We start from the raw sequence: 27,448 nt of genomic DNA, 5'->3' as shown, positions 1-27,448 counted from the left end.
ATCTGCATCTTGTATGATACTTGATGTGCAGTCCCCCAAAGAGCAGACATTTCATACCACAAGACCCTTTACATTTGTCATCAATTGACACAGTTGACAATTGTCAATATACTTCCATTTTTTTCTTGTGGGGACACTACCAACCAATGTGTCAATCACCCGCAGCCGGAACTAAGACCAGGCAAAGAATATGGGAAATACGTCAATATGAGGCTCAGCAATGCCCGATTTAGACCTATGCAGTTACAGTTGACACATCCCATACTCATCTCAGTAACATGCTTGGTCATGCTCAGTGCACATGGGTATGTGAACTTTGCGTCAGTTCCAATTAATCAGGCCTGTAATGGAGCATGGACTGCTCTACTCAACAGCTTGTCTCCACTTGAAACTTCTTACAAGCAACCTTGAGTTATTTCAAGTTGAAGAGGCTCACATGGACACCTCTTGCCAAAACTGATACACCTCTTCAACGCACGTGGCCAAATGCCCTTGAAGCAGTTTTGCACTGTTCAATAGTGAACCTGAGCCTCCACAGGGGCCCATGTTGCATCCCCAGCATTGTGTCCCTGACTTTTTTCAGCACTGCAACAGGCACCTGCTTCCAAATCACTGTCAGCAGCTCTGACCACCTCTCCCTTCCACTCCTCTGTACTCCTGCTGCCCTTGAGGAAATATCAACTACTGTGGACAGGCACTTATTAAGGTTCCCACACCTTCTGGATCTCCCAGCCTGCCTTTCCATCTCTCAAATACATGTTCCACATCACTGTCAGTTACCCAGGTACAACTAGATAGTGCTTCTGTAATGCCTGATGACCAGCAAAAGGCTTTGTGAGTCAGGAAAGCAGAGTACAAGCTCAGATCTCTGCAGTAATGATAATGCCCTCAGTGGCTATGGGGACTAGAACAAAAAAGCCACCTTTATTACAGAAAACAATTCCAGTTTCCTAAAATAAGCAAGAAAGGAAAAAAACAGCAACCCAAAACAAACAAACAAAAAAAAAGAGTACACACACCTCTCTCCTGGTCATTAGGTCAGTCTGCACTAATGTTGGCCAACCTCAGTAGTTCTCCACTGGAAGCACCTTCTGCTTAAGGACTTGGAAGCAAAGACAGATTTATCCCTAGCACAGTCCAGACCCAGTGGCTAAAAGCAATTAATCTCTGGCATGTTGCTCAGCCCTGCTCCGCTGCCCAAGGGAACCACGCTTTGCTGGTTAGTGGCTTTAACATCCTCCCAATACAATAACCATGATGATTGCTCAGAACATACTCTGTATCCTACTATGCCAAGAGGAAAACACCATAACAACTGCATTCATAAAGACCTTTGCTTCAACACATTCAAGTAAATCTGAAGCACTGACAACAGAAGTTTCTGTAAGACCCTACAAGGCAATTATGTATGGCAATCTTACCTCCTCTGAAGAAACAGGCAGGAAAAACTTCCTATTGAAGACAATACAGGAGGTCTCTAACAGACCTCAGATTTCATAATTTGGAGTGTTTGTGATATTTTTTAACACTCAGACTTTAAACTTATTTAAAAAAAAAAAAAAGACAAAAACAAAGCAAACAATCAAAACAAAAAAAAAAAATCCACCACCACACCACCCGGTGCAGCTGTGGCCCTGGCTTTGCCATCTAGGTTATCAATTTAAATTGAATTGGATCTTGGTTAACACCTTAAAAAAAAAAAAAAAATCCTTATTCAGATTTCATTCAAGGAAAAACATTCTATTTATAGGAAGATTATTTTGCAGAGTCAACAGAAACACACAGCTTTGGCATTAAGGCCTTTCTCAGAAATAAGGTGAAGCTAAATATTGAATAGAGGACTAATTTTCATTCTGCGTTCTGCTGCTCATCATAAAACTGTTTTACTGCCACAGGCATTTGACAGTGTTTTAAGTTACAGATCAACTCACGCAAAACTGGGATATCTGTTAATAGCGAGTGGCCTCTCCTTTGCTTTTATGAAGTGAAAATTTTATTCTCCTTTACAAATACTGGTGATTTTGATCAAAGTCATCGTGGGACACCCGCCTCAAAGGGTGAAAGGACAGAAGCATTAAATCAATTCCCTAGGCAACCTCCCAAGCAGAGCCAGTATTGTTAAAATAATGAGTTGTGCACCACTTGATCCAAAACCACCAGCTGATCTCCATTTTTATAGACAAAAGGTAGCATAAAACCAGAAAGCGTCTGCAACCAGTCAGATCATTTTTCACAAATCACGCATCTTCGACTGATAAAACACAGCATTTTTTCAGTAACAGCCTACTGGCATTTTTAAACCTAGAAAAAGCACCCTTCAAAGTTAAAAAGAAAGAAGAAAGTAGTGTTCTCAAACTTATTCCACGGAGCTAAGATTTAAAGACACAGGCACTCTGCTGTCTCTCACCTCACGAAAAGTCTGCGTTTTCTCTCCATATACCACATTAACTTCGCTGTCTTGTTGCGGGGTTGAATCCTGTCTATCTTTTCAGTAATGTTATGTGCAGGTATTCTTTCACATTTCAGAACAACAGACACCCAAAGTTTTCCTTTGGTTCCTCTAAGTTTTGAAACATACAGGCCAGAAGTTCCAAGGACAAGTAAATCACGAGAGTCCACTGAAACAGGCAAACATTGTGCTTTATAACTCAGAAGCTAAAGCACACTTTAAACAAAGAGCCTATGACTAGTTCATCAGATAAGGCTTATATCTTTCTCCCTGTAATTTAATAACACTTCTTCTAAAAACACTTTTCAGTCAGCTAGAGTTGAAGTTCCCAGAATTATACAGTTGCTTAATCACAACAAAATGTGCACTGAGTCTAACTCATAGCTCATTGTATTTTCTTTTTTTTTTTTCCCCTCTTGAAAAATGGTTTCTGGAGTAGATTATCAATGCTCAAACAAGGTATTTTTAGGAAGGAGTCAATCCAGCAAAAGGCTTGACTCTTCTTGACCCCCACCTATGTCAGCATCTCACAGGATGGGGACCAAGAGTGCTCCATAAGCGTCGCACCCTGCAGCGCTCTTGGGGTCATGTCCTCCGCTCCTCGCGACGGGGCCAGGATTTTACGTTTTAAGCCTCATTTCACATGGTTTGCCCTAAACCTAAGCCATGCCCAGCGGCCGCAGTTTTCTCTAGTTTTATATCGGCACCGACCCGGGTGCTACAACTTCTGACACGACCCCACGGCAGAACCTCCCGCGCCACACGGCGAAAGCGGGTTTTACCCGCAAGAGAGGGAGCACAGAGCCCAAGAGACGCCTTAAAAGTTTACCCGGCACCATTCATTATTTTAACCGACAGAACAAATACGGTCAACGCAACTGCCGGAGCGGCTCCTTGTGACTCCGGCCGACACCAGGCACACCGAGGAAAAGCCCTCGGTACCGGCAGCACCGCGACCGCTGACTTTTCTCTCAGGGACCCCACGACGCTGCCGAGGGTGCCCCGGGCCGGCCCCGCCACAGGGACCCCCCGCGGGGGCCACCCCCCGCCCGCGCCCCAGGAAAGCTTGGGGCACCTTACCTTACCTTACCTTACCTTACCTTGCCTTGCCCCGTCCCGTCCCGTCCCGTCCCGTTCCACCACGGACCACCAAACTCAGCTCAATACCGTCCCACTCCACCACCGCCTCAACCTGCTCTCCCGTTCAAACGCACGGCGCTGCCGCCCGCACCGCCCCGGCTTGGCCCGCCCTCCGGCGCGGAGCGCCAGAGAAACCCGGAGCTGCGCCGTGCCCGGAGCGGAGCGCGGTACCGCCCGCCAGCGGAGCCCCGGCGGCGGCGGCCGAGGCCGGCGATCCAGCCCCGGTGTTGCGGCGGCCCCGCGCCCGCTCCCATTCAACCTGCTCCATTGTGTGTCCGCTGCGAGTCGGCGGGGCGCCGCGATGCCCCTCAGGGCCGCCCCGCCTCAGGGCTGCTGAGGGGCCCTTTTCCTCACTGTCCCGGGACAGGCTCCCCACGGCGGGACTCACGGAGCTCCCCGAGCCGAGCCGGGGGCAGCGGTCCGGGCTGAGGCGAGCCGCCGTCTGGCGAGGGCTGCGGGCGCGGGGCGGCCCCTCAGGCGCGGCCCCTCGGGCTCACCTTCGCCCGGCCGGCGGCGGGTGCCATGGAGACGCGCGGGACGGCGGCAACCGCCGCACCTGCCGCGCGACGGGGCGGGGCGGCACCGCCCGCCCTTTTCCTCACAGCCCCGGGGAGACCGTGAGGGACCTGCCCCCGGGGGAGGGAAATCACCGGGTTTGACTGACTTTAGGGTTTTTTTTACCTTTAAAAATCTACGATGAACCTCCAGGGCTGTTCACCTGCATTGGCTAAGGGAACGTAGCTGCAGGAAAGCGATAACCGGTACTCGCATGGCTCTGGTTTCCCTGACTTTGGCCACTCAAAGTCCTGGCGTGAAGGAACGCACCTCTGCTGGAGGAGATGAAGTCTAAAACCCTGCTTTTGAAGTTATAACTTTTTATATCTGGTAGTCCAGTGGGCAACTGAGGAGCATTTTGTAGGGAACCAGTAGGTGTGAGGCCCGACGCACTGGTAAGAGAGTGGGCACGTTGCGATGAGGTGACCTGAGGAATGCGACTCTGCCATCTCCCCTCTCCCAGGGAACCTGGCAGGGGGGATCCCCCGGTGCCCATGGCTGCGCGGCAGCAAAGCCTCGCTCCGTGCACAGGGCCAGGCTTCCTCGTGAGCTTGTCAGGGAAGGATGCTAACAGCACCGTGCCCACCGCTTTTGGTAATGTTTACAATGACCATTTGCCTTACATGCCGCACCAGCAATAAAAACCCTGTGCAACGCTGAAGGTTATTTTTCTTAGTGGGCCATTTGGAGGCCTGTCACTCCCTATGATCTTTTTAAGTTGTATTGCTCACAGCGTATTCAAAGTTGCAAGGGCTGAAGGCGCTAGAGCTAAACAGTTTAATTCTTGTTCCAAATCACACAAGAAGTGCATCCTCTGCTTGGAAATACTCTTGCGTGCATTGCTGCTGTGGCTGAAGGAATGGGATAGTGCTCCTCAGAGGCAGCGTGGGGTGTTTTTATATAATGGAGAAAAGTGCTTTTTCTCCCCCTGACCTCCCAGTCAGTTCCTCAGCGCTATTTGTTTCTACTCCTGTTACCAGTTTTTCAATAGACTGGCCTCCCACAGAGACAAGATCTGCAACCTCTCAAGCCTTGCCCAGACGGAAAGCCCAGCTTTGAACTGAGTTGTGCTTTTCTGAGGGGGGAGGGTGTGGTGGTGGTGCTTTTTTTTAAACAGATAAGCCAAGCCCTGGATGATAAGGAAACCAGCATTAACAAACAATTAGAGGAGCTGACCCTCATGAAATCATTTGTCACTGCAATCTCAAATCCTGGACCGCTCAGTTACTCTCTGTGAGACTAGCGTTGTCCCTTACAGCACTGAACCCTTACACCAAGCTGCTTCCCTGGATTTCTATTCTGACCAAAACCTATAGTAAGAGCACGTCACCAAAACTTCTTGTCATGTGCAACAAACGTGAAAAAAGATCAGAAGCCTAAATTCAAAGATTTTAGATATCCCTCTCCATAGTTCCTTCTGAAATTATTTGTTAGACTACCTCATGACCACAAATACAGGGAAGGGAACTTCAAAAATTTAGTTCAGACTAAGGAGAGGCTTCCTCTACCTAAGTGATAAAACAGCTGTATTGACACCTATTAAAAATCCTTCACAAGCCACAACCTAATGGAAAGGATGATACAACAATTTGCTGTAATTTAGAAAAATCTCCGGGTTTTTTCTGAACTTCATCAAGGGTAAAATGGGCTAAGAGACAAGACTGTGAGGGAAGAAACTCGGTTCATATTCGCCCACACCACACCTCTGCTTGCTAGAAATGTAGCATGTGGTTTCCTGAGATTTTTCTCTCAGCTTTACAGTGGATTTTTGTGATAAATCCTCCTATGACTCATTTGTAACACAGAAGTGCGAAGTCCAAGTAGAATTATATTTAATTATTACAGGAAAAAAAATCATAACTGTACAATTATGCCCAGTTTGGAAAAGCTCTTTCTACTTATCAGATGTAGGAACAGTTATAATCACTCATGGGTAGTGGACGATTGCTGAGACTGAATTTGTAGTTTGGGGTTAAAAGTCAACTTTGAGTTTCGCTTCGGAGGATGCCACAGCTGATCCCGAATCCCTGACCATCTGTATGACTTTTATGCGCAAGTACCACAGCAGTGGTTGGCCTAGTCCTTCCCTGTATAACGCATAAAACCAGATGCCTCACTTTTTTTTTTTTTTTTTTTTAAACAGGCAGAGGTTTCCAGCTCCGATCGAGGTCTGCCTCTGCCCAAAGAGCTGCTCCCCATTCCCCACACTGGTTTCCAACACTGAGATCTGCCCTGCAGGTACTATGGCTAGCTGCTCACTGTGCTTTGCAAAAACCAGCCTCACCCCTGAGAGGACCCAGGAACAAAAGTAATAAAGAAGCACTAACATCTATTCTTACTTGAGGAAAAGCTGCTTTTTCTTTTAGGACCTTAGGATTCACAATTTTGCCCTGAAGCCAGCAGGTAAAATGATGACATAGCAACTAATTGTCAGACAAGCAATGCTCAGCTATTAAGATTTTTTTTTTGTACCACACTCTTCTCCCTAGTATTTCATTGGCAAGGAATCACACAGAAAGAAAGAAAATCTGTAAAACACTTCACTTTAAATAAACATTGCGACTGTGGGATGTTAAACAAAGGTCAGGTGCTTGGTATGTAAAACATGTAACAACGAACATAAGAAATTCAATCTTTATTCTGAGAATATTTACAAAATAAATAAGACATTCTCATATACTAAACACCTGTTTCATAAATAAAACAAGAACAGGAATTTAAGTTCTTAACATGGTATAGTCCACCTTTTCAAATTCCATGTTCAAGTTCTATTTTCATCTAATTTTAGGTATTTATAAATCCATGAGAAAAAACAGCATAGGGTTTTCCTCTTCAAGTGAATGTTGTCTTCTAAAAATTTGGATTACTGACATATTAATTTATATTCTTTGATATACCAAGTGATTTTTTTTTCCCTGAGAAACTTTAGTTGTTATGACCTTATGTCATATTGTTATGACCAGCTTTTTAAGATCAGCCATAACAAATTACCTTTTATATCGATAACAATGCAACCCATTATTCAGGATGAAAGATTTTTAAAACACAAGTTATGCATAAAAGAATAGAACCCAAACAAAATGCTTGTGTGTAAACACATACCACAAGCTTTGTAAAGGTCTGAAACAGAGTTTTCTAACCAATGTGGGCTACGTAGTAATGACATGTAACAGAGAAGCATTTAAGGCCATATACTGTGAACTAACTCTGTACCTCTTAAAAACTAGACTGTTGACTGCTTTCACTAGTTCATTAACACAGCTGTGTAGGTATGCAGCAGGTGGAAAAGTGGACAACTCATTCAGGACATTATTGTAGAAAAATTTTGCTTCAGAACATTTTAATTTGTGGCCTGCATACTACTACAAAATTTCAGTCCCATCTCAATTATAATACGGCATTAAGTAACTATGGGTTTTCTGTTCAGGATAGGGACCCTCAAAAATATGGCACTGTTTTTTATCATAAACTTCTACTTTACATAAAGCACATAACATTGGTAACTGGCATTGCTCCAAGCAGGTCTCCCTTTTTACCTTTTAATAGAGCCTCCTAACCAGTTCGCAAATTGTTTCAACGTCTGTACAAATTTACTGTTACTTATACGATCTCTAATTCTTTCAGAGTAGCTTTCTTCTCTCCATATTCCTTTATTTTTCTTCAAGGCCTTTAGCTCTGCTTGAAGCAGTCTTTTGTGAAGTTTCCAGTACAGGCGGGAGTCATGGTGTAGTCCTTCAATACGTGCTGTTCTGCCAAGCCCTTGTCTCAAGATCTCTTCATTTAAGCACAAGCTGAGAAATTGACCCTATAAAAAAGCAAAATAAATGTGATATTCACTTCACCTTTAAAACAGTTTTGAGGGGTTTTTTGTGTGTGTGGACTCCCTCCGAGACACAAACTTTACTACTAACCTCTGGCAGAAAGAGTTAGAAGTTAAGAGGAATTCAGATGACTGTTAAACATAATACTAATGCAAGACATTTGTGAGAGAACATATGATGGACTACACATCAGGGTCATCAGAACTACATGATATAGCCTAGAGAAATACACTCCTGTTGTGAATCAGTCTGCAAAAATACTAGTCTTGAAATGCGATTTACAAATCCAACATTTAAAATTCATATTAAGATAGATAAATTACAAATAATAACATTCCTTAAATGTACTGAGATAACTGAATTGTGTAAATACAAACTCAAAACTGCAGATAAAAGTCAATTTTTGTCAATATATTTACCTTATTTACTAAAACAAGGCACTCGAGGGACGAGTTCTCCCGTCCGAGAAGTTGGAACCATATCATTTGTTTGGGTTTTAACTCTTGCTGTAACCAGGCCATGCCACCTGGAGCCAACTTCACCCCAGCAAGCCTCACCAGCAGAAGACCTTTTGATTGCCCTGATTATAGAAAGAGGGAACTTTGTTACTAAATGCAGCAAAAGAAATTTCATGCTTTGCACTGATCCTCAGCTGTTGGTAATGAATTTATTCCCATGGATTTAAAAAAAGAAAAATAATCCATTTCAGTTCCCCAAAGCACAGCTCATTTGCAAATAAGGATTTGGTCTCACCTCTCCTTCAATAAAAAAAATAATTCAAGACTGCATAAGTGGTTTAAGCTAGGTTGGTTTATTTTGAATACAAATAGAAAGAACTGCTTTCATTATCAGTCACTATTACTTTATCTGAAGGCGCAGAAACAACAGGCAAGAAACATCAGCACCTGCAGGTATTCACAAAGCAAGTGTGTGACTCACAGACTTGATGGACAACTTCTGCGAAGTCACTGTCCCTAAAGAATGGGTTTGTGTACGTGGCTGCCAGACCTTCATCCCTAAATAAAAGAGTAATTCCAATAGAGTCTTTTTGCCAGGAAGGAGATGAGCTATGTATGCAAATGAACTGCCCGCATGCTAGCTTTTGCTGCCAGAAAAATATCACAATAATGATGCCAATTAATACAAATACTGTAATTGGCAAGCTCTTTTTACAGGTCTCCTCGCAGTCCTTTATTCCCCAATTTCCTGCCTTGTGAAGTATGGAAAAAGACAGAGCCAGGATTGTAACTCAGCCCTTCCTCTCAAGCTTGCCCCTGCCCGTTCTCTGTGTAGCCATGTTAAGAACAACATTTCATTCATACCCTTGTTCTTCACATTCTTTTACTCACATTTTCTCTGTATTGACGTAATGAAAGGAACGCTAATGGGAATGTGTTCAACTTCCAGGCCTTTCTCAGTTATATGATGTAATTTTCCCCGCAATTTCACATTCTTTTCTACAAACGCCACAGGTATATCCGAAGCACGTGTAAACTTTGTTGTCTATTGATGGAAAGAACAAGAAAAAGTTTTTGAAAAAGCATAGAGCAGTAACAATCGCTTTAAATACAACTTCTTAAAACAGTTTGGCAAATTACAGATCTATTATTAGAAAGCATGGGCAAGAGTGTGTGTGTGTGTATACACATATATAAAATTTTTTTAATAGTAATCAGCTGCAGAAGCCATTATGTGCCAGCCTTTCCAGACACTTACAGGACTTGCAATATTAGGAGAGAGCATGAAGGTAACATTTAGAGAAAGAAAAGAAACAGGCATTTTCTGAGCAGTGCATATTGAAGTTCACTTGATTCACCATGAAAAGAGCATTTCAGAAGTGGCCTGAACAGTGCTAGAATAGGAGTGAAAGGAAGCCAAGACGTGCAAAGAACAGACACGCTGAAAACAAAGGCAAAGCAGGGAGGACAGAAACAACGTAGACTTCGATAAGGGAGTGAAAAAAGGAGAGAGACACAAGCAGGTGTACACCTTTGAAAAGATCACAAGAAGATTAAATTTGACACCACAGCCCTCAATTAACAGGAGGATTCAAAGGGATAGTTACGTGATCACACAGGAAAACTAAGCTTAGCAGCAGGAAGGACTTGGCCAGCAGCAAAGGAGCGAAACTGCCACCGGTTTAGGGGTCGAGGGAGAAGGACAGGCCCTGGGGATGGTGGGACACCCAGGACTTCAGACGCCGTCTGGAAGTCTCAGGGCAAGAAGCCTTTTGTAGAACACCGACCTACTTCTCTACAGCTGTGGAAAGTACTGACCTGCTTATGTGCAACTGCTGGGACACACCAGCCCTTAGGGGAAATAAACCAAAACACTATGTCTAAACTTAAAGATCTTTTTACTCTATATTATTTATTCAGTAAACCTTCCCATTTGTGCTCCATAAGGTCTCCCACTAGGAATACAGAAACTCAGGACCTTGCAGGCAGAAAGCCTGAAGGTTTTTACAAAGAGAATTTGTTCAAGTCTCATCTCATTTGAACTGGAAGCTCCAACAGCCTGGGTAACACATTCACGAACCTTGGGTTTAATGAAACAAAAAGGCAACAAACAAACAAAACAGAAAAATGAAAAAAAAAAAAAGAATTCTGGCAACTTTTGTAGTTCAGGCTTTCTGGTAAGATTTTAAAGTAAAACCTTTATACAAATGTTCTCTCATAGCAAATTGCATTTGGAGTTGTGCAGAGGGAAGATCAGAGTGACTATTATTTTTTAAAGAGCTGTATCGACACCGGAGAGCCATTGCTCCCTACCTGCATGGGCGCAGCTGCAGCTGGAGCTGGCGGGGGAGCATCAGCACATGCCACAAACCGGTCATTTGAAGAAGTGAAGGAAGATTTAGGGTCATGCTTAAAAATATTCAAAAGGCAGTTTTGTTCATGGAAGTATGGAGAACAGATGTGAGAAAACTGCTTCTATTTCAGCTTTACTCGGACTATGAGACAGTTTGGCCAAGAAGGCCAACGGTGTCCTGGGGTGCATTAAAAGGAGTGTGGCCAGCAGGTCGAGGGAGGTCATCCTCCTTCTCTGCTCTGCCCTGGTGAGGCCACATCTGGAGTACTGTGTCCAGTTCTGGGATCCCCAGTTCAAGAAGGACAGGCTACTACTGGAGAGGGCCCAGCAGAGGGCTACGAAGATGATCAGGGGAATGGAGCATCTCTAATGAGGAAAGGCTGAGAGACCTGGGTCTGTTTAGCCTGGAGAAGAGAAGACTGAGAGGGGATCTCATCAATGCTTATAAGTATTTAAAGGATGGGCGTCAAGAGGATGGGGTCAGACCCTTTTCAGTGGTGCCCAGTGAGAGGACAAGTGGCAACAGGCACAAACTGGAACGTGGGAAACACGAGGAAAAACTTCTTCACTTTGAGGGTGACAGAGTGCTGGAAGAGACTGCCCAGAGAGGTTGTGGAGTCACCTCTGGAAATATTCAAAACCCGCCTGGACGCCACCCTGTGCAACCTGCTCTGGGTGACCCTGCTTTGACAGGGAGGAATGGGGCTGGACTAGATGGTCTTCAGAGGTCCCTTCCAACCCCGACCATCCTGTGGTTCTGTCTGGGCTGCACACCAGAATGGATGGTGCGTACGAAGGACTGCAGGAAGCTGCAGAGGGAGAGGCAGAACCGAGGAAAACAACACCGTAGGTTAGAAACAAACAAACAAAGGAATGGCGGAGAAGGTGCCCGGGTTCTGGCCGCGGAGATGCCGCACGAGGGGAGCCACGCCTGACACCGGCCCCCCCGCACTCACCATACGGACGCTGCGAGCCAGCACCAGCACCCCGGCAACCGCCATCCCGGTGCTCAGGTTCTGCGGGCAGAGGAGAGAGGGGCTCAGCCGGGCCCGGGCCAATCCCCGCACCCGCTCGCCGCCGCCGCCCCCCCGTCCCCGTCCCCGTCCCCGTCCCCGTCCCCGTTACCCGCAGCAGGCCGAGGTGCGCGTCCGCCCACTCGGAGAGGCGGGACAGGCCCTCGGCCGCCCCATTCCGCCGCTCCGCCATAGCCGCCCGCCCGGCCCACAGCGCCGCCCGCCGGCCTGGAGCGCCGGGGCGGGGACACGGGGGAGCCGGGGAGGAGCCGGGGGAGCCGGGGCGGGGACAGGAGCGCCCGACCGCGGAGGGGGGCGGAATCCAGGGCCGGGCCCCGCCTCGGACTGTGCCAAGCGTCCGCACCCAGCGGCAGTAACGCTGCGACACTCAGGCAGCTGCAAAGCAAGACTCTGGCGATCGCGGAGTCGTTCTATGAGATCTCGGTCTGGTCTCATAGAATCACAGAATGGTTTGGGTTAGAACAGTCCTTGAAGATCATCTAGTTCCACCCCCCTGCCCTGGGCAGGGACACCTCCCACCAGACCAGGTTGCTCCAAGCCCCATCCAGCCTGGCCTTGAACCCCTCCAGGGATGGGGCAGCCACAGCTTCTCTGGGCAACATGGGCCAGGGGCTCACCACCCTCACAGTCAAGAATTTCTTCCTGATATCTCATCTAAATTTTCCCTCTTTCAGTTTAAAACCTTTCCCCCTCGTCCTATCGCTCCCCTCCCTGATCCAGAGTCCCTCCCCAGCTCTCCTGTAGCCCCTTTAGGGACTGGAAGGGGCTCTAAGGTCTCCCCAGAGCCTTCTCTTCTCCAGGCTGAACAGCCCCAACTCTCTCGGCCTGTCCTCACAGCAGAGGGGCTCCAGCCCTCTGATCATCTTCGTGGCCTCCTCTGGACCTGCTCCAACAGGTCCATGTGCTTCTTATGTTGGGGGCACCAGAGCTGGACACAGGGGCAGTCTCACAAGAGAACTGGTGATTACCTCATCTCTTCAAACCTGCGATACACCTTCTCTGATTCTGCAAAATGCACTATGATACAGCTCCCTTGTCGCACCTTGGGGTGCTATCTTAAGAGAAAAAAACAACTTTGGAACATTCCTGTATTCATCATTGTTGTTTATTCTTTTCCCTTAGTTCAAAACTAACAAATATTTGTAATTCATTACCAAATGGCTCAAGTCAACCGTTTCCCTCAGGTGAATCAAATGCCCGTCTGTGCAATGCACCTATATGGTCTTTACAGAAATACATACGCTCTAAGAAAATAATCAGACAATGACATAAAACTGGATTTATGTTTACACAAGTCTCCCGTTTCCATTAAAGCCCAATTCTAGGTTTTTACATAAACAGCCAATACATGAAATGATACTGGTAACGGTCACAACTCAGGATTTCAGGAAAAGCACAGATTTAGTTGGGAGTTTATAATCGAAGGCAGCAAAATTCATACTTGAATCAAAACTTTTTATGTAAGGTTCAAACTAAAACAATTCTTAAATTACTGGCTATGAGGTAAGTTGGACAAGTAAATATCACCCCTGTAATTTTTTTCAAAAAAAGCAGTACAGTTGTTAATTTTACTTTATTTACAAAATGTGAACATTTTAAGGTTAAGTGATAAATATAGAGATAGTGCAAACTCTTGGAAAAACATAACTTGTATCCAAACAACAATTTGGAGGCATACAGCTGACTGCTACGAATTGGATGTTGGGTAAAATGCTAAACAAATAGCATTGTCTCCTGGTGGGGGCAAGAGTCAGACAATATTCCTGCCTGCAAAAGCCCGTCTGCTCCATTCCCTGCTGCAGGGATATGCTCTGCTTTCCCACAGTGGACTCTACAGTACTTAGTGACAGAACTCTCCTTCCCATTTTATCAGATCAAAAATGATCTGAACACCCTCTTTTACCAGCCAGTGTCGAACAGCATTTATCACGTGGAACTACACTGAGAACAGCCAGAAGATAATGAAACACAACAACTTTACAGAAAAAGAAGAACCTTTGACAATCGGCACCAGTGCCTGTAACAAAGATGAAATGTGGAGTTGGTATTTTAAACCAAGAACTGCTGATTGTTGCAATGGGTAGCGCACTGACAGCACTGAAGTTCACCAGGACTGGCGGGTCTGATCCTCAGCTGATTCCTGGTGGGGCCGCAGGAGCAGGGCGCAGCAGCAGCAGGTGCACAATCCTATTTTGCACAGCTTGTCAAACCTTAAACTTTGCCTTACCCATGCTCTTTCTGGGCACTAGAATTACAGAATTGAATTTTGGAGCACCAGTATTTGCCTCTTAAGGAAGTCTTGTGAAACAACAAATTACACTGGGGAGCGCAGGTGCTGATGACTTTCCTGCATGGCAAGTCCCCACAATGACACAGCCCTGTGTATCGGGCGCTGAAGAAGGGGAAAGCTGTTTTCTCCCTCTCCTCCCATGCCCTGCTGCACCGGCCCTTCGCTCCACCCTCTCCCCTGGGACCTGTCTCACTTCACAATGAGCCTGATCAGGAATTTAAATCAGGACAAACCCTTTACCTACAAAAATCTAATTTCTGCCATTTCCCTTTTGCTAGAGAGAACACACATCTGACTCCCCCCGGGCCCTCTCGGGTCACGCAGGACCACACAGCCCCGCAGTAACTCAGGGATCTATAGCAGCTCCTGGTATCACTCCTCCAGCTCCCGTTTCAATGACAGACTCTCAAGGAAGAGGTTGGGCTGCTTCTTTCTTGTCTTTTGAAAAGTTTTTTTTTTGTTTGTTTGTTTTTTTAATGTTAAAGATGTTTAATTCTACAATAATTTTAATATTTCAAAAGAAATTAAATTATTTCACTTTAAAATTCGTTAGGAGAAAAAAAGTAGCAAGACCAAAAGTTTACTGATTCTTTTTAGCTAATCAGCTGGTATAGCAGTAACATTTCTGACTTGTGTTACAAAATAGCAACATAGATTAAAAAACCTATTCCATCAGTTGTTTCTCCAGTGGGAGAGAGGAAACAGTTACTTGATTTAGGTCCCATCATATATAGTACTACTGATTTGGAGTGTGTGTTCAATTTTGATTTTGCCGAGTTCATCTAATGTACTGATAAGCAATTCTCAACCCATTGTTATTAATAACAAGTTTCACCGGCACCTTCAGAAATAGTGAAACAAAATTGCAAAGTAAAAGCATACTCTAAAACATCTATGAATTTGATTTCCCACAGTCTGCAGATGAGAAGTTTTTCCTCAAACTCAGAAAAACTAAAAAACAAACAAACGAGAATCTCCAGGCATGGACAAGATGCGATTAAAGCAAGTGGCCCATTGTTCCAGTAAAGACACAGAACCGAAGTGCCTCATACGCAGTTAATCCAGTGGAGATGATCTGGCTAGAACTGACAGACGCATCCACCTTTGACTACAAATCTCTGAAATATTCTTGCATTCTTTGTGCTTATGCAGAGGTGAAATTGGAAAACTTCTAGTTTAGGGAATAAAAACAATGTGCTTTTATTTAGCTTGATTGATTTTGCTGTACTTGAAACAAATGGCAAGAACGTGGTGTGGCTGGACCACAGCTCACAGCTGGGGGAAATCTACAGCTCAGGGTTTGGCTTTCCACTGACTGCCAAGGGCATCCCCCTGAGAAGGGAGAGGGGAAGAGACAGAGGAAGCACTTGGTCACACTGTCCTCTTCTGGACACCTTCTTACTCCTCATGTCATGTAGACACTGTACACACCCATGTCCCTTCCAGTCAGTCAAAAGTTGGTATTGATTTACTTTTTTCTTAAAACATACAGCAACAAAAGATCCACAACCCGTTTCGGGAGTCTGGAACACAAAGCTCAGGAGGCAATACTTCTAATATTGACAAGGCAAAAAACACAGAATGGAGAAGAAAATCATGTACCTTTCAAAGGTATTTTTAATAGTTTTCTTTTTTAATAACGATGTACCATATACATCCAACATTATCCAGGTGCCCTCTCTCTTGGCGTACAGTATGCTTGCTGTACACCACTAAGGCACTCAGGAGGGAATTCATTTTTGACAAATGCAACGGGAATGTTTCCACTACACAGCATCAGGAATAAGTTTCTGTAGCAGCTCTACCACAGGATTTAGCTTGTTTGATAAATGTGACAGCAAGTTGTACACCAACTCACTGGGAATTTGGCAAGTTTGTCATCACCAAATCACTTCCAAAGGCACTGATCATCTTTTCTTACCCCTAGCTGGGAATAATCATGTTTTTTTCCACTGATATTGACTCTGAATGTTCAGACATTTCAGTGACATAGAGGAAACAACACTATCAATTCATTCCCTCAAAATAACAATTGCCTTCCAAAGGCCTGCGTGCCCCCGGCCTTGGGAGCCTGCCTTTGTGTGCTAACTGCTGCTCTGTCCAATTTATATCTTCAGGACTCAAGGCCTAGAGTATTGTGCGTTACTCTTAAGTCCTACCTTACAACAATTTTTTTGTCAAGAAAGTACCTTGAACGTAAATCAAAATGCTTTGAAACAGCAGAAATAAATTAAACAAACGTAATTTGTTTATAAAAATATTTTCTTATAAATCTTTAAAGCTTATAAAAGCCAGAAAATACATTTAAAAGAATCTCTGAAACGTTCCATCCTTTGAGATGTGGTTACAGTTCAGAAAGTGAGAAGAAACAAAGCCCACAGACATTTTACATTTATCTTCCCACAAGGAATTCCATAGTAGAACACGCTTAACCTACAAGTCAAAATGCCTTTGACATCCTTCCCCGGGTCAACTCCCTGTGTCAGATCATTTCTGTTTGAAAATAAAGAGCTGGAACTTAGCTGACAATGCTGCTGTTTAGACAGACATGGCACATTAGCTTTTCCATAGTTACTATATGGAAATTCAAACGCTGGTTATACCAGCGGCCGTGACTCTGAAGCTAGAGCTTAGGGATATGTATGTAGTAGTACATAGGTGCCATTTTTTTAACAGTTACTTTCTGAACTTACATTTTAACATTGGGAGGGCAAGTGGTATCACATACAAACATACCACGGTCTCAGCCACCCCTTTTTTCAGTGATGTGGCATTTAAAAATACCTATATTCCTGTTTATTAATTATGGGATATGTCTTTGTAATAAAACTAAAATGACCTTGCTAGTCCATCCAATATTTAAACTGCATCAGTTGGTCCTCTTGCACTTCCACGAAGACTGTCCTTCGTCCTGCAGCCTTTTAAATTTTGGCCCAAGTAGGAACCACCAACCAAATCCCAGAATGACACAGATGACAGATTCCACGTAGTAACCGTCCAAGGTAGTAACACAGGAACCACCAGCTTTTGTGCAGAGCTGAAAGACAGAAGCAGAAGTTGATGCATTAAGTATTCTCTGGGAGATACAGAAACACAGACTTTTAGACAGTAGGCATTAAATATCCACTGTTATTTTTTTACTTGCTCTTGGTTATGACTAAATATATTTGTTTAATCTGCTTATGGAGTTAGTAAGAGAGGCTTCCAAGTGTACCATTGCTATGAAAAGTAACAAAACTGTTATAAAACATTTGTCAAGTGGAACATATTTGCCCAAGGGGCTAACTCTAGAAAACAGAAACTGTCCAGCTGTCTCATCCTGGCCTGGAGGTACAGGCACTGTTCTTAATCCCATGAAGATTTTTTTTTCCCCTCTGAGCCATGCAAATGACTTCCTTAGAAATTATACCCTTGCATCTCACCACACTGAGTCTGCAAACGGACAGTAGAAAATGCCACGTATCTCTGGGAAAAACATGCCCAGGATGTTTTCTAGTTGCAGAACTGGAAGACAAAAACTCCAGAATTTAAAAGGTACATGTATAGCACGTGATCATTTCTGCTATTGTTCAGCTTTCAATACTGCTATAATCCAAATCAATCCTCCGACTTGAGGTTCTGCCAGCATTTTCATTATTCTGAGACATGTCAAAATCAGATTAGGAGTAAGGGAGTGGTGGTGGAACATTACCAACTGGGAGGATGCAAAAAAAGATCAGGGGAGTGAGGTGAAGGTGGAAGGACTTAAGCTCACTAGAGGCCCAGGCCCAGGGAACCTAATTAGTGGCAAGCCCATGACAGGCAGAAAAAGCACACATTAGGGGGAAGCAGTTTCCCGTCTGTAACTAGTAAAAGCTGCAACTCAAGTTCAAACAAGTCACATTTGACTCCTAGAACACTTTGTTTATTTAGAACCTCCACATCCCAAAGAGTCCTGGCATTCAAGAGTGAAATCTCAGACACGAGTACGAAATAAAAATCCCCCAAACCCCTAAAACATTTCCACCCTTCCAAACACCTAATTTGCTCATGAGGAGATGAATTTGAAACCTTGCTTTCCAAGCAGTTTTGCGTCGTGTTGTTTGATCTGTGTACAGTAGCACAGCACATTCTTTGTTCTCTTCCACAGGGCTCCCCAAAACTGGGAAGGCAGCCAGTGACACCGCTCAATTTCACATAGAAAGTGAAGATCAAAGACAAGAGAGCAAAGTAACATCATGGGAGAAGGTATAAAGGTATTCAGATAGGAAGCCTCCAGAAAGACAGACGGAACAAAAACCTATCACAAAACTTAAAGGACTTGGGGAACAGACAGCCTGACAAGAACAGAGCTCCTAATTACAAAACTCTGAACTTAGCAGGGTTTACTCTCAAAAATATAACAACAGCCTCCTCACACTCCAGAAAACGTAGCACCAATGTAGTGCTTCTACCACCAGGCTTTCCTGCCAGCCCAAAAAGAAATGGACAACTACTCTGCAACAGCAAATCTTTGGTAAGATGTTAGTTATTAAAAGTGCAAAGATAAAAACAGACTTAATTTTATCAGACGGGAAATTAGCTCAATTGGTGGGAATTTTTAAGCATAAGCTATGCACTATGAAGGTTTTCAATGGCAAAAAAATACCAAGAGAACCAATTTCATTGAAAATAATGGAACAAAGACCTTTACAGCCTCCAAACTTACTTCTGCAGCAACTGTAGTTCCGCAGGTCTGTTCCTGGGCCCCTGCACACTCTTTCACCGTAAGTGGGTCCACAAGCCAGAGTGCAACAGTGGAAGGCCAGTTCCCTCCCAGATTCGACACAGTATTTAGGAGTGTCATGTAGGTTCCCCCAATCAGTGGATCGCTGACTTTGGCGTTGAAAGCCATTACTGCAACATACATGCTATACAGCGTAATCTATAGAAAAAGGAAGAAAACCCACAGGACAGTAAGGTCTCCCCAGTTACGGACAATGACGACTAAAAACCCCAAGATAAAAACTGCTTTAAGAGATTACTTGAAGCTAGCAACATTGACTGAAAAGTAATCCCAACAGCTTAAAATTGCATGAGAGAGAAATTACTTTGTCAGTCTGTCTCTCTTGTCATACCAAGAAGTTAGCCTTGCCATTTGTCTCAAGTCATGCTGAAATGGACCCAGCCTCACATGCATCGGAATGATTGAGGTTATCAAACTGAACTATAAGGCCAGCTAAAATAGCACATAAAAATAAGACTCTTGCATTTAAAATAAACTCTCAAGGCATTGCATACACTTTAGTTCTGATCCAAAGCCCAGTTTTTATCAGGAGTTTGTTTTCCAGGCCTTTGGATCAGATCCATTATGATGTTCCTTCAAAATCAGTAATGCAGTTTTTTCTAGGATGAAGACCGTATAACTTTACAGATCTGCACAACAAGCACAATCATCAATCATCACGTCTGCGAAACTCTGCCAGAATGCTGGGATTTCTCCAACGCCACCCTGCTTTTGAGCTTCTGGTTGGGGGGGATGGGGGGGGAAATCTATGAAACAAAAGCAGATCTGATCAACTAAAAGTAACTTCATAGAAGACGTCTAATGTACCACATGGAAGAAAGAGAAATCATATTGGCAAGGGTATCAAAACAAAATATAGCCACACAGCACAACAGGTCAGACTTAGATGAATTCTAGTGTAAGTAAGAAAAGCAGATAACAGCATTTATAGTCCTCTTGTCGATTGATATAAATACCCTCCCATCCCTCTCCCCTTCCCACATACAGTATACATTACCTGATGTAAAGCATAACTCAACAATACTACAACATAGTAGTAAACAGGAAATCCTCCTTCATGTTTTACTTTAGGAGTCCACCATACCAAAAAAGCAAATTCCAGACCAAGCAGTAATCTGGAAGAATATGAAAGATAATACATAATTCATGTAATTCTCTTCCCCTTGTGTTTCCTTGATACAAAGCTACTCTCAAATATTTATACATACAGAATACATTAAAACAGTTTATATGTAAATACTTAAAGGTATTTCTGCCTTAGATAGAATTAGATATTAAATATCTGACAAGCACTGAAATTGTAAACGTTTTATACCTAAACAATTCTATCATCCATATAAACATAATTCACTACCAGATCTCCTATACTAGCTTTCTCCCCTGCCCCTCCAACAGACACGTATTTTTTGTGGAAAGCAACACACAAGACATCTAACCAAATTCAGCTGGAGGAAAACTTACTCTTTTTTTTTTTTTTTTTGCAAAAACATATATAGTTGCATAAGAACATGTTAAAGTAGCATCTACCCGTTACAGACATGTTACATGATTTACCCAGTCACAGTATTAGGTAATCTGCTGGATTCGCTGGTTTTAGAACTCCATAAGCAAACTCCTATATAAAACATGTAACAGAGAAATTAAATGTTTCCTTGTCCATATCAGCCTTATTCAGCTTCTTTCACCCTCAGTTACTTCAGTAAAGCACACATCCAGTAGATGCACCAAATGACTTGTCAATGCGTTCTGCCACTCTTACATTGGGAAGCACGCGTAATTTTACAGCTAGAGTCCCGGATCTAGTCAGAATGGTTCATGAATAAGGAACTAACAACATTGAGTAAGAGCAGGAGAGTACTGCTCTAATGTTGTTGCATATGTACCTTAACAACACCTCATGTTCCACTTGCTTACACATGTTACTACATGAATCAAGGCACAAGACACAGAGTTCTACTTACTATGAGAATTCTGACATACTTTCTTGTATCTGGAAGTTTAAGAGTTACACAAGAAATCCTATACTTGATCTGAATACACAAATTACTAAGTTTCTGTCAAACAAGATTTGTTTGGTTTTACCTGAAAGGCATAGCTTTGTAAAATGTGTTCAGTGGCTGGGGGCCTGCTGTGTATTTGCTGATAATCAGAGGCAATATTATCTGTAAAGGAACCATTGGAACCGCTAGCAGAGCTAAGTGCTCTTTCGGGACTCCCTCTTCCACTAATTTGAGTCCTGTTACAGCATCTGCCGCTGAAAATCCAACCTGCAATATAAGTTAGAAAAAATAAATTGAGGAAAGCAGTGATAGTTTGGCTAGAAATTCAGGTTACTCAGTATTAAGTAAATTGAGAAATGTGATAGAGTACAATTCTTTTGTGTCTCATTTGATTTCCAAATCCGTTCTGAACCATGTTCTACACTTGCATACTCTTCTTGTCATCAGTGCCAAAACTATACCAAGAACATTAAACAGAGCAATGACATTCATGCTTGTGCCTTAATTGCTGTCAGTATCCACGATGGCCAACAAGAAGCCATGGAAACCTAGTTTGCACAGAGTTGCAGATTCTGGGAACAAGATTTAGGTTAAAAGAAACATTTTCTGTCCTTTTAACTGCAGACTACACAAAAACCATAACTGTTTAAAAAATGTTTAAGAACAAATTAATACTAGATTGCAATCAAACTTCTCTTTAATGCTTGTGTAAACACTTAAAAAAGCTCAAACAAATGTTTTCTGTTGTATAACCCTGCTTAGCACGATGATATAAACAATTCTGTTTCCAATTTTATGTGAAAATTTGTAACTCTGATGATAACCACTAGCAAAACTAACATATAAGTTACATTGCAGGGATTCAACTACCTTTCAGACTGATATCAGCAGCATCCAACTATTCATACATGTATTTACTTACTTTTGCTGTGAGAATCAAGAGACAGAAAGTAAGAACTGCCGGCATCTTGATTATTGAGAATAGCAGCCTGTATGTATCAGTGATGCCTTTTGTTTCTTCTTTTGTTGGTGTTAGTTCCTTGTTTTCCTTTTTCAAAAGGGCAACCAGTGTAGTGGTAATTAAAAAGACAGTTCCCCAGAAAAACAGGAAATCTGGAGGGGAAAAAATAGTTACAAGACAGGGAAAAAACTTCAGAGGAAGAAGTCATTCACAACTCCCCAGCTGATTTACTGTGTAGTCATGTAACTATTCCATGCCTCGGTTCTATTCTCCCTATATAGTATCTATCTACCAGCTGAAGGAAACAAAAGATTTATACCTATGAGTGTAAAGATGGCCTGGTGAAAGTTCTTACACAGTCATCAAGTAGCACGTCACTCAAATATGGCTGTTTTAAGTAGCTATTATACTTGCTAACCCTCAAGCACTCTATTTTAAGCAGATATAATATTTTCTAAATTGGGGATTTGAAGGCAGCAGTAGTAAAAACCCACCAATATTTTATGGCAAGTACTTTTTGAGTTAGTGAATGGATTAATCTAAATTAATCCTATCCTCTACCTTTATGAAAGGGGCAAGAAAGAACTCAGTAACATGCAGAGGGTAAGACAGAAGTAGCCTTTTATCTTCCTGGTCACGAGCAACTTCAGAAGCCTCACGGTGACTTGAAAGAAAGCAGCAAGGGCTGGTGAAAGGGCAAAGACAGTGCAAAAGTTTAGTCAATTATTAGCTGCTTCTTATGCACAGGAAGAGCGACAAGCACAACAAGCATGTAAGAAAACACAGAAAGACTACTTTAGCTATATCCCAGCATTCTCAGTGTAAAAGGAAAAAAAGGCATTTCAAACCATTTTCTGCTGCTTCCACACCAGCTACTTCTCCCTTTCCTAAAGTAAAGAAGATCCCATAACCAATGCTGTCTGATTGCTCTCTTCTCTGTTAAAAAAGGTACCCTGAATATGTATTTTTAAGTAAAAGATGAATTTTCAGGGAGTCATGCTAATCACAGCTACTGTTTACAAAAGACATACAGCAGTGGTACTCTAATAATAGCACTAAGCATTATCACTGCAGTGAGACTTACAGTGTGAGGACAGGAATAGAAATAGCTTTGAGCATCATCGCATGAATACTCCTGATCAGGTCAGCCCTGTCAGATGCAATACAGTAATGGCTGGATTACCAAAAAGAAAAAAAAAAAAAAAAAAAGGCAGCCATATAGTCCACTAAAAGGCTACAAGCAAAAGAACTTTTTAAAATTATAGTTTACACAACAAGTTTCTAGCATAAAGTTTTTGGTGCCACCAGTGCTGCTTAGCCCCATCCCTATTTTGTCTCTGCCTCTACACTATTATGAGCAAAATAAACTGTTGTGCTGGGGGCAAAGCAAACCTTTGAACTAGACTGGGGACAGACCAGGCTTGAAAATAACCATCAACGAGGTGTCCATGGGGGGACTGGTGTTTGATCACAACAGCTTTAGTTAATCCTACAGCTACACATCTCTTCCCAGGAAAAAAGGTGCTCCACAGTCACCAGTCCAGGTAAGTTTGCGCTGCCTTGAAGGGGTACCTTCTTCCTGCACTTGCGCTTTACCTCTCTCCCATCATGCTGGGACAGGCATTCATGTGACTGCATGGCAAACAACTAACGCTGTTGCTGCTGCACAACTTGAAGTTGACTTGGGATCACAAAGTGTTGACTTGTTCTTTCCCTCGCATCGGCACACAGCCTACAAAAGCCTTCAGAGATCTGAATGGGCAAAAAGCTATTATTTTAAAACTATTTTCTGCTCCTTTAACTGCCTGAACAGGCTTATCACAAGCCCCATTACAACCTGTGCTAGGACCAGAGAGCCACTCTCCTCATTTCAGTGAGCTGGTTTTCAGTACTGCTCTACAGCTGCTTCAGGAGAAATGTGGACACAGCAAACTGTGGCAGTCACATGAACAAGGGATGAGAAACTTCTTGCAGCCAGTTTTACCACCCAAAAAAACATATCCTGCAACTACAGTGTCAGAGCTATTTGCTTTTCTTACTCCACCCAGGTTAGTACTCCAGGACAAGTTATACAGGTTGCATTGGTGTTTTTTGATTTTGGGATATTTTTATTTTTTTTCAAAGACAGCACTCTTTCAATAGTAACAAATCCATTTATGCAAACAGTACTGAGAGAAAAAAATGAAGACAAGAAAAAACCTGGACATTGGAGGTAAGAATAGACAAACCAAGCTCTCTTAACTACACTAGTGATTTGCAGGTTGCATCAGCAGTAAAAGACATCAGTCTGCCGCTGGAGCAAGAGGGAAGAGACACACCAGCACTTATGAACTACACAGTAAGGGAAAACAAAGGAAAGCAATAAACCAGCAGGGTTACTTTGAGGGCTACTCTACATAGGGTTATCAACTGGAAGGAAAGTGGAAGACTACTTAGCAATTGTGATAGCTGCACAGACAAAATAAGTACAGCAGTCTTGGAAACTGATATCCTGATTTATCAATAAGATAGGTACAGGACAGAAAGCGAAAACTAGCCTGTAAACAACAATTCACTCAGTTTTGGCATACCTTTTCTCTTACATGATACAGGAAGAGCATCAATGTAAGAGACAGAAAAGAAACTAAAACCATGAGAATTTACTCTTCATTGCTAGCCATGGTCACTTTGAGACTGCAGCCAGAAGCGGTGCCAGTTTTTCTTGTCCTCCCATAAGCTGAGCTGGCTAAATTCAACCTTGCAAACAAAACATGTATTTAAACATCTTCCAGGCAATATGCCAAATATCAACCACTACATATAACCTTTCTGAAAAAAAAATCAAAAACAAACAAAAAACCCACCCCAAACCAATGCCAAAACCATCAAACAGAAAACATCCCTACACTAACAGCTAGGTATGGTGGTATTACCAGACACTATTAATTCATTAAAGAGAAAACAAAATCCCCCTTAATTTACTAAAATAAGGCCTTCCTTGAGAAATTGGCTACGTGGTCAATCCTGAACACTTGTCATTTCTATTTCTGTGAACACCACCATTTTGGAATAATTAATTATTTTTTTTTAATTTCCCCTTTCCTTCCTCCCAGATGGAGATGTTCTTAAAAGGCCTCCTTAATAAGAGGCAAAGCATTTGGTTTGTTTGGGTCGTTTTAAACAATAACCTATTCCACGGTCATTAAAGCGGGGGGGGGTGGGGGGGGGAAGTCTCTAAAGTGCTTAGATCAGCCAAGATAATGACAAGGCAAGTTTCCCACACTCATAAGGCCAGAGAAGCCTGGAAGTTCAGTGCATGCAGCAGTGGACTCTACCAGCCTCCTGGCAGGCTGTGCTTTCTCATGGGCAGGGGAGAACCCAAAGCTGCTCAGTTCACAGTGCCAAACCACCGCCCTCTCTGAATGGAGCTTTGGTCTAGGTTCAGGGAAGAATCATCCCCATCCCAGCATCGTCAGGCCAGCAGTACCTGAGAGGGTAACAATCCCCTGGGGCTGGGGCTGGAACCGCAGGTACTTGTTGCAGAAGGAGGCCGACTCCAGGGCCAGGAAGAGGACGTTGCCCAGGAAGTAGCCAGCCGTCTGGCCCACGGAGTTGCAGGTGGAGGCATAGCCCACATTCTCCCTGGACAACATGGTCAGGGCCCAACCGTCCACTGCAATGTCCTGAGTCGCTGCCAGGAACTCGAAGAAGAAGAAAGTCCCAGTGAGGGCCACCACGTTGGGGCCCCGGCCCTCCCCGTTGCCCAGCAGCAGGTCCACCTGGGTGGACATGTAGATCATGAAGAGCCCCAGGATGTACTGCGTGGGCACCAGCCACGACTTGCGGCGGCCGAAGCTCCGCAGGTAGACGGCGTCCACCAAAGGGGCCCAGAGCAGCTTGAGGCTGAAGGGCCAGAAGACGAAGCTGAAGAAGGCCTGGTCGGTGTAGCTAGCGCTCTTGCTCTGCAGGATGAGGGGGACGCTGCCCGCCAGTCCCAGCGGGATACCCTGCAGCACGTACAGCACCAACAGCAGCAGGATACTGCCCAGCTCCGCCCGGCACCCCCGCGCCCCCCGGGAGCTTGCCTCCGGCGGCGGCGGCGGCAACAGCAGCGCCTCAGCCTCGCCACCCGGCAGTCCATCCCCACAGAGCGCCAGGCCAGGCGGCGCCTCATTCCTCACGTCCAGGTAGTGGTGGTGGCTCCCGGCCCGGCGTTGCCGGCCGCCCTCCTTGGCCGCAATAGCAGGCGACATGTCGGCGGCAGCGCCGCGGGACCGCACTGGGGGCCGAGGCGGGAGCGGACGCCGCCGCTGAGGAGAAACCGCGCACCGGCCCGTCCGCCACCAGCCACCGCCGCCCCGCCCCTTCCGTGCACGCGGGGCCAACAGCAGGCGTGGCTGCTCCTCATTGGTGCGCTGCGCGCTTACGTCAGGTAGTCGCCCCGGCTCCTCCTCCTCCTCCTCCTCCTCCTCCCCGCGGCGGCGCGGCGCAGCCGGGCGGCATTAGCTCATCGCGGCGCGGCGGTGGGGGCTCCTCGCCGCCCTTTCTTCCCCCTCCCCGCCTCGGGGCTGCCCGCCTGCCGCTCCCCGCCCTGGCAACCCTCATGGCCCTCTGCAACGGAGACGCCAAGGTCAGTGCTGCCACGCTCCCCTCCGCCGCGGCCCGGGACGCTGCCCGCCGCCCCCCCGGGCCTGACGGGCGCTTTGTGCCGCTGGGGCCTGGCCTGGCTGTCGCATACGGCGTGGTGGGGTCCGGCCTTTCCCCCCAGAGCAGGCCGGAATCTGCGGCGGGGAGCGGGGCCAGGCGGCTGCAGGGGCCGCGGGGGGCCGGTGCCTGCCTGCCCGCTGCCGGCAGCTGCCCGCCTCCCCTGTCCCCTGCGCCGCTCTGCCCGCTCGGTCACGCAAGGGGCTGTTCGGAAAAAATCAATTAGTTTTACAATCCAGTTTTTTTGGTAGGGTTTCTTTAAGCGTTGGCTCGCGGTGGGGCCCAGCCCATGGCCGCCCAGTGCCTCGCACGGCCTGCGCTGCCTGCGGGCTGAAACCGAAACGGGGGTATGGCCAGCACCTCCCCTAGCAGCTAGCCACGTTCTTTTTTTTTGGCGTTACGTCCTAATAAGCACGGCAACTTATTCAGCCAACCTGAGAGAAAAATTGGTTTGCTTAATTGCTGCGGGTTTGCCTGCGCGGGGCCCGCTGCCCCGTCCCGGTGACCCCCGGGACCGCGCTGCTCCCTCACCATCGCCCCAGGTCCCGTGTGCAGCGACAGTGATGAAAAAGCTGTGTGTCGGCGTGGCTCCTGCATGGCGGGGGGACAAAACGACTTATGCGCCTTTATGAAATAGAAGTTTTTTTCTTGACAATGCAACTTCTGAACCAAAGCCCTGTAAGCTGTCTCAAGTCGCTTCTGTAGTAGGATAGAAGCCATGTTTTAGACGTTTTATCTAATTTGCAAGAAAACATGACTCTGAGGGTTTCTTTAAAGCGCTTAGTTGGTTGCTGCTTTAAGTTTTCTGACACATTTTTCCCTGACCGTTGGCACCATCTCCTTTCCTGGCCAGGGCTGCTCTTCAGGACTCCACTTCTCCGGGGTGCTCGCGCCCACAGCCAGCTATGTGCTGCGGAGCTCATCTTCCATGAGCCGTGC

At 44.9% G+C, this 27,448-nt stretch overlaps 4 protein-coding genes across 6 annotated transcripts in view; 1 reads left to right on the top strand and 3 right to left on the bottom strand.

Moving 5' to 3' along the window:
- Window positions 1-3,686, bottom strand: part of PLCH1 (phospholipase C eta 1) — an 85,465-nt gene extending 81,779 nt beyond the window's left edge. Inside the window, exon 1 of the mRNA XM_074592169.1 lies at window positions 3,550-3,686. The gene's annotated coding sequence lies outside the window, so the exon portion shown is untranslated. The remainder of the gene's footprint in view (window positions 1-3,549) is intronic.
- A 3,078-nt stretch (window positions 3,687-6,764) lies between these two features.
- On the bottom strand, window positions 6,765-12,013 carry C6H3orf33 (chromosome 6 C3orf33 homolog). Of its 2 annotated transcripts, XM_074592597.1 has the most exons (5): window positions 11,902-12,013; window positions 11,733-11,792; window positions 9,315-9,468; window positions 8,385-8,545; window positions 6,765-7,949 (listed from the first exon to the last, which is right to left on the bottom strand). In XM_074592597.1, exons 1-5 carry the CDS (start codon window positions 11,980-11,982, stop codon window positions 7,677-7,679), a joined length of 729 nt encoding a protein of 242 aa, XP_074448698.1. In that variant the 5' UTR covers window positions 11,983-12,013; the 3' UTR covers window positions 6,765-7,676. The 2 variants fall into 2 exon arrangements, with proteins under 2 accessions (XP_074448698.1, XP_074448699.1); XM_074592598.1 differs by lacking the exons at window positions 11,733-11,792; window positions 11,902-12,013 and adding an exon at window positions 10,737-10,831.
- A 2,562-nt stretch (window positions 12,014-14,575) lies between these two features.
- On the bottom strand, window positions 14,576-26,175 carry SLC33A1 (solute carrier family 33 member 1). 2 transcript variants are annotated; one of them, XM_074589946.1, is made up of 6 exons: window positions 25,293-26,175; window positions 21,788-21,978; window positions 20,948-21,132; window positions 19,863-19,980; window positions 18,788-19,003; window positions 14,576-17,137 (listed from the first exon to the last, which is right to left on the bottom strand). In XM_074589946.1, exons 1-6 carry the CDS (start codon window positions 26,056-26,058, stop codon window positions 16,970-16,972), a joined length of 1,644 nt encoding a protein of 547 aa, XP_074446047.1. In that variant the 5' UTR covers window positions 26,059-26,175; the 3' UTR covers window positions 14,576-16,969. The 2 variants fall into 2 exon arrangements, with proteins under 2 accessions (XP_074446047.1, XP_074446048.1); XM_074589947.1 differs by lacking the exons at window positions 19,863-19,980; window positions 21,788-21,978 and having other exon boundaries at window positions 15,545-17,137; window positions 25,293-26,168.
- A 107-nt stretch (window positions 26,176-26,282) lies between these two features.
- The window catches only part of GMPS (guanine monophosphate synthase), a 28,357-nt gene continuing 27,191 nt past the window's right edge, over window positions 26,283-27,448 (top strand). The window contains exon 1 of the mRNA XM_074589945.1: window positions 26,283-26,435. Coding sequence (XP_074446046.1) covers window positions 26,409-26,435 — 27 coding nt within the window. The 5' untranslated portion in view covers window positions 26,283-26,408. The remainder of the gene's footprint in view (window positions 26,436-27,448) is intronic.

The sequence above is a fragment of the Larus michahellis genome, chromosome 6, assembly GCF_964199755.1.
Source record: "Larus michahellis chromosome 6, bLarMic1.1, whole genome shotgun sequence".
NCBI lineage: Eukaryota > Metazoa > Chordata > Aves > Charadriiformes > Laridae > Larus > Larus michahellis.
The sequence above is the reverse complement of the archived record's forward strand: the minus strand, read 5'-3'. Positions and strand labels throughout refer to the sequence as shown.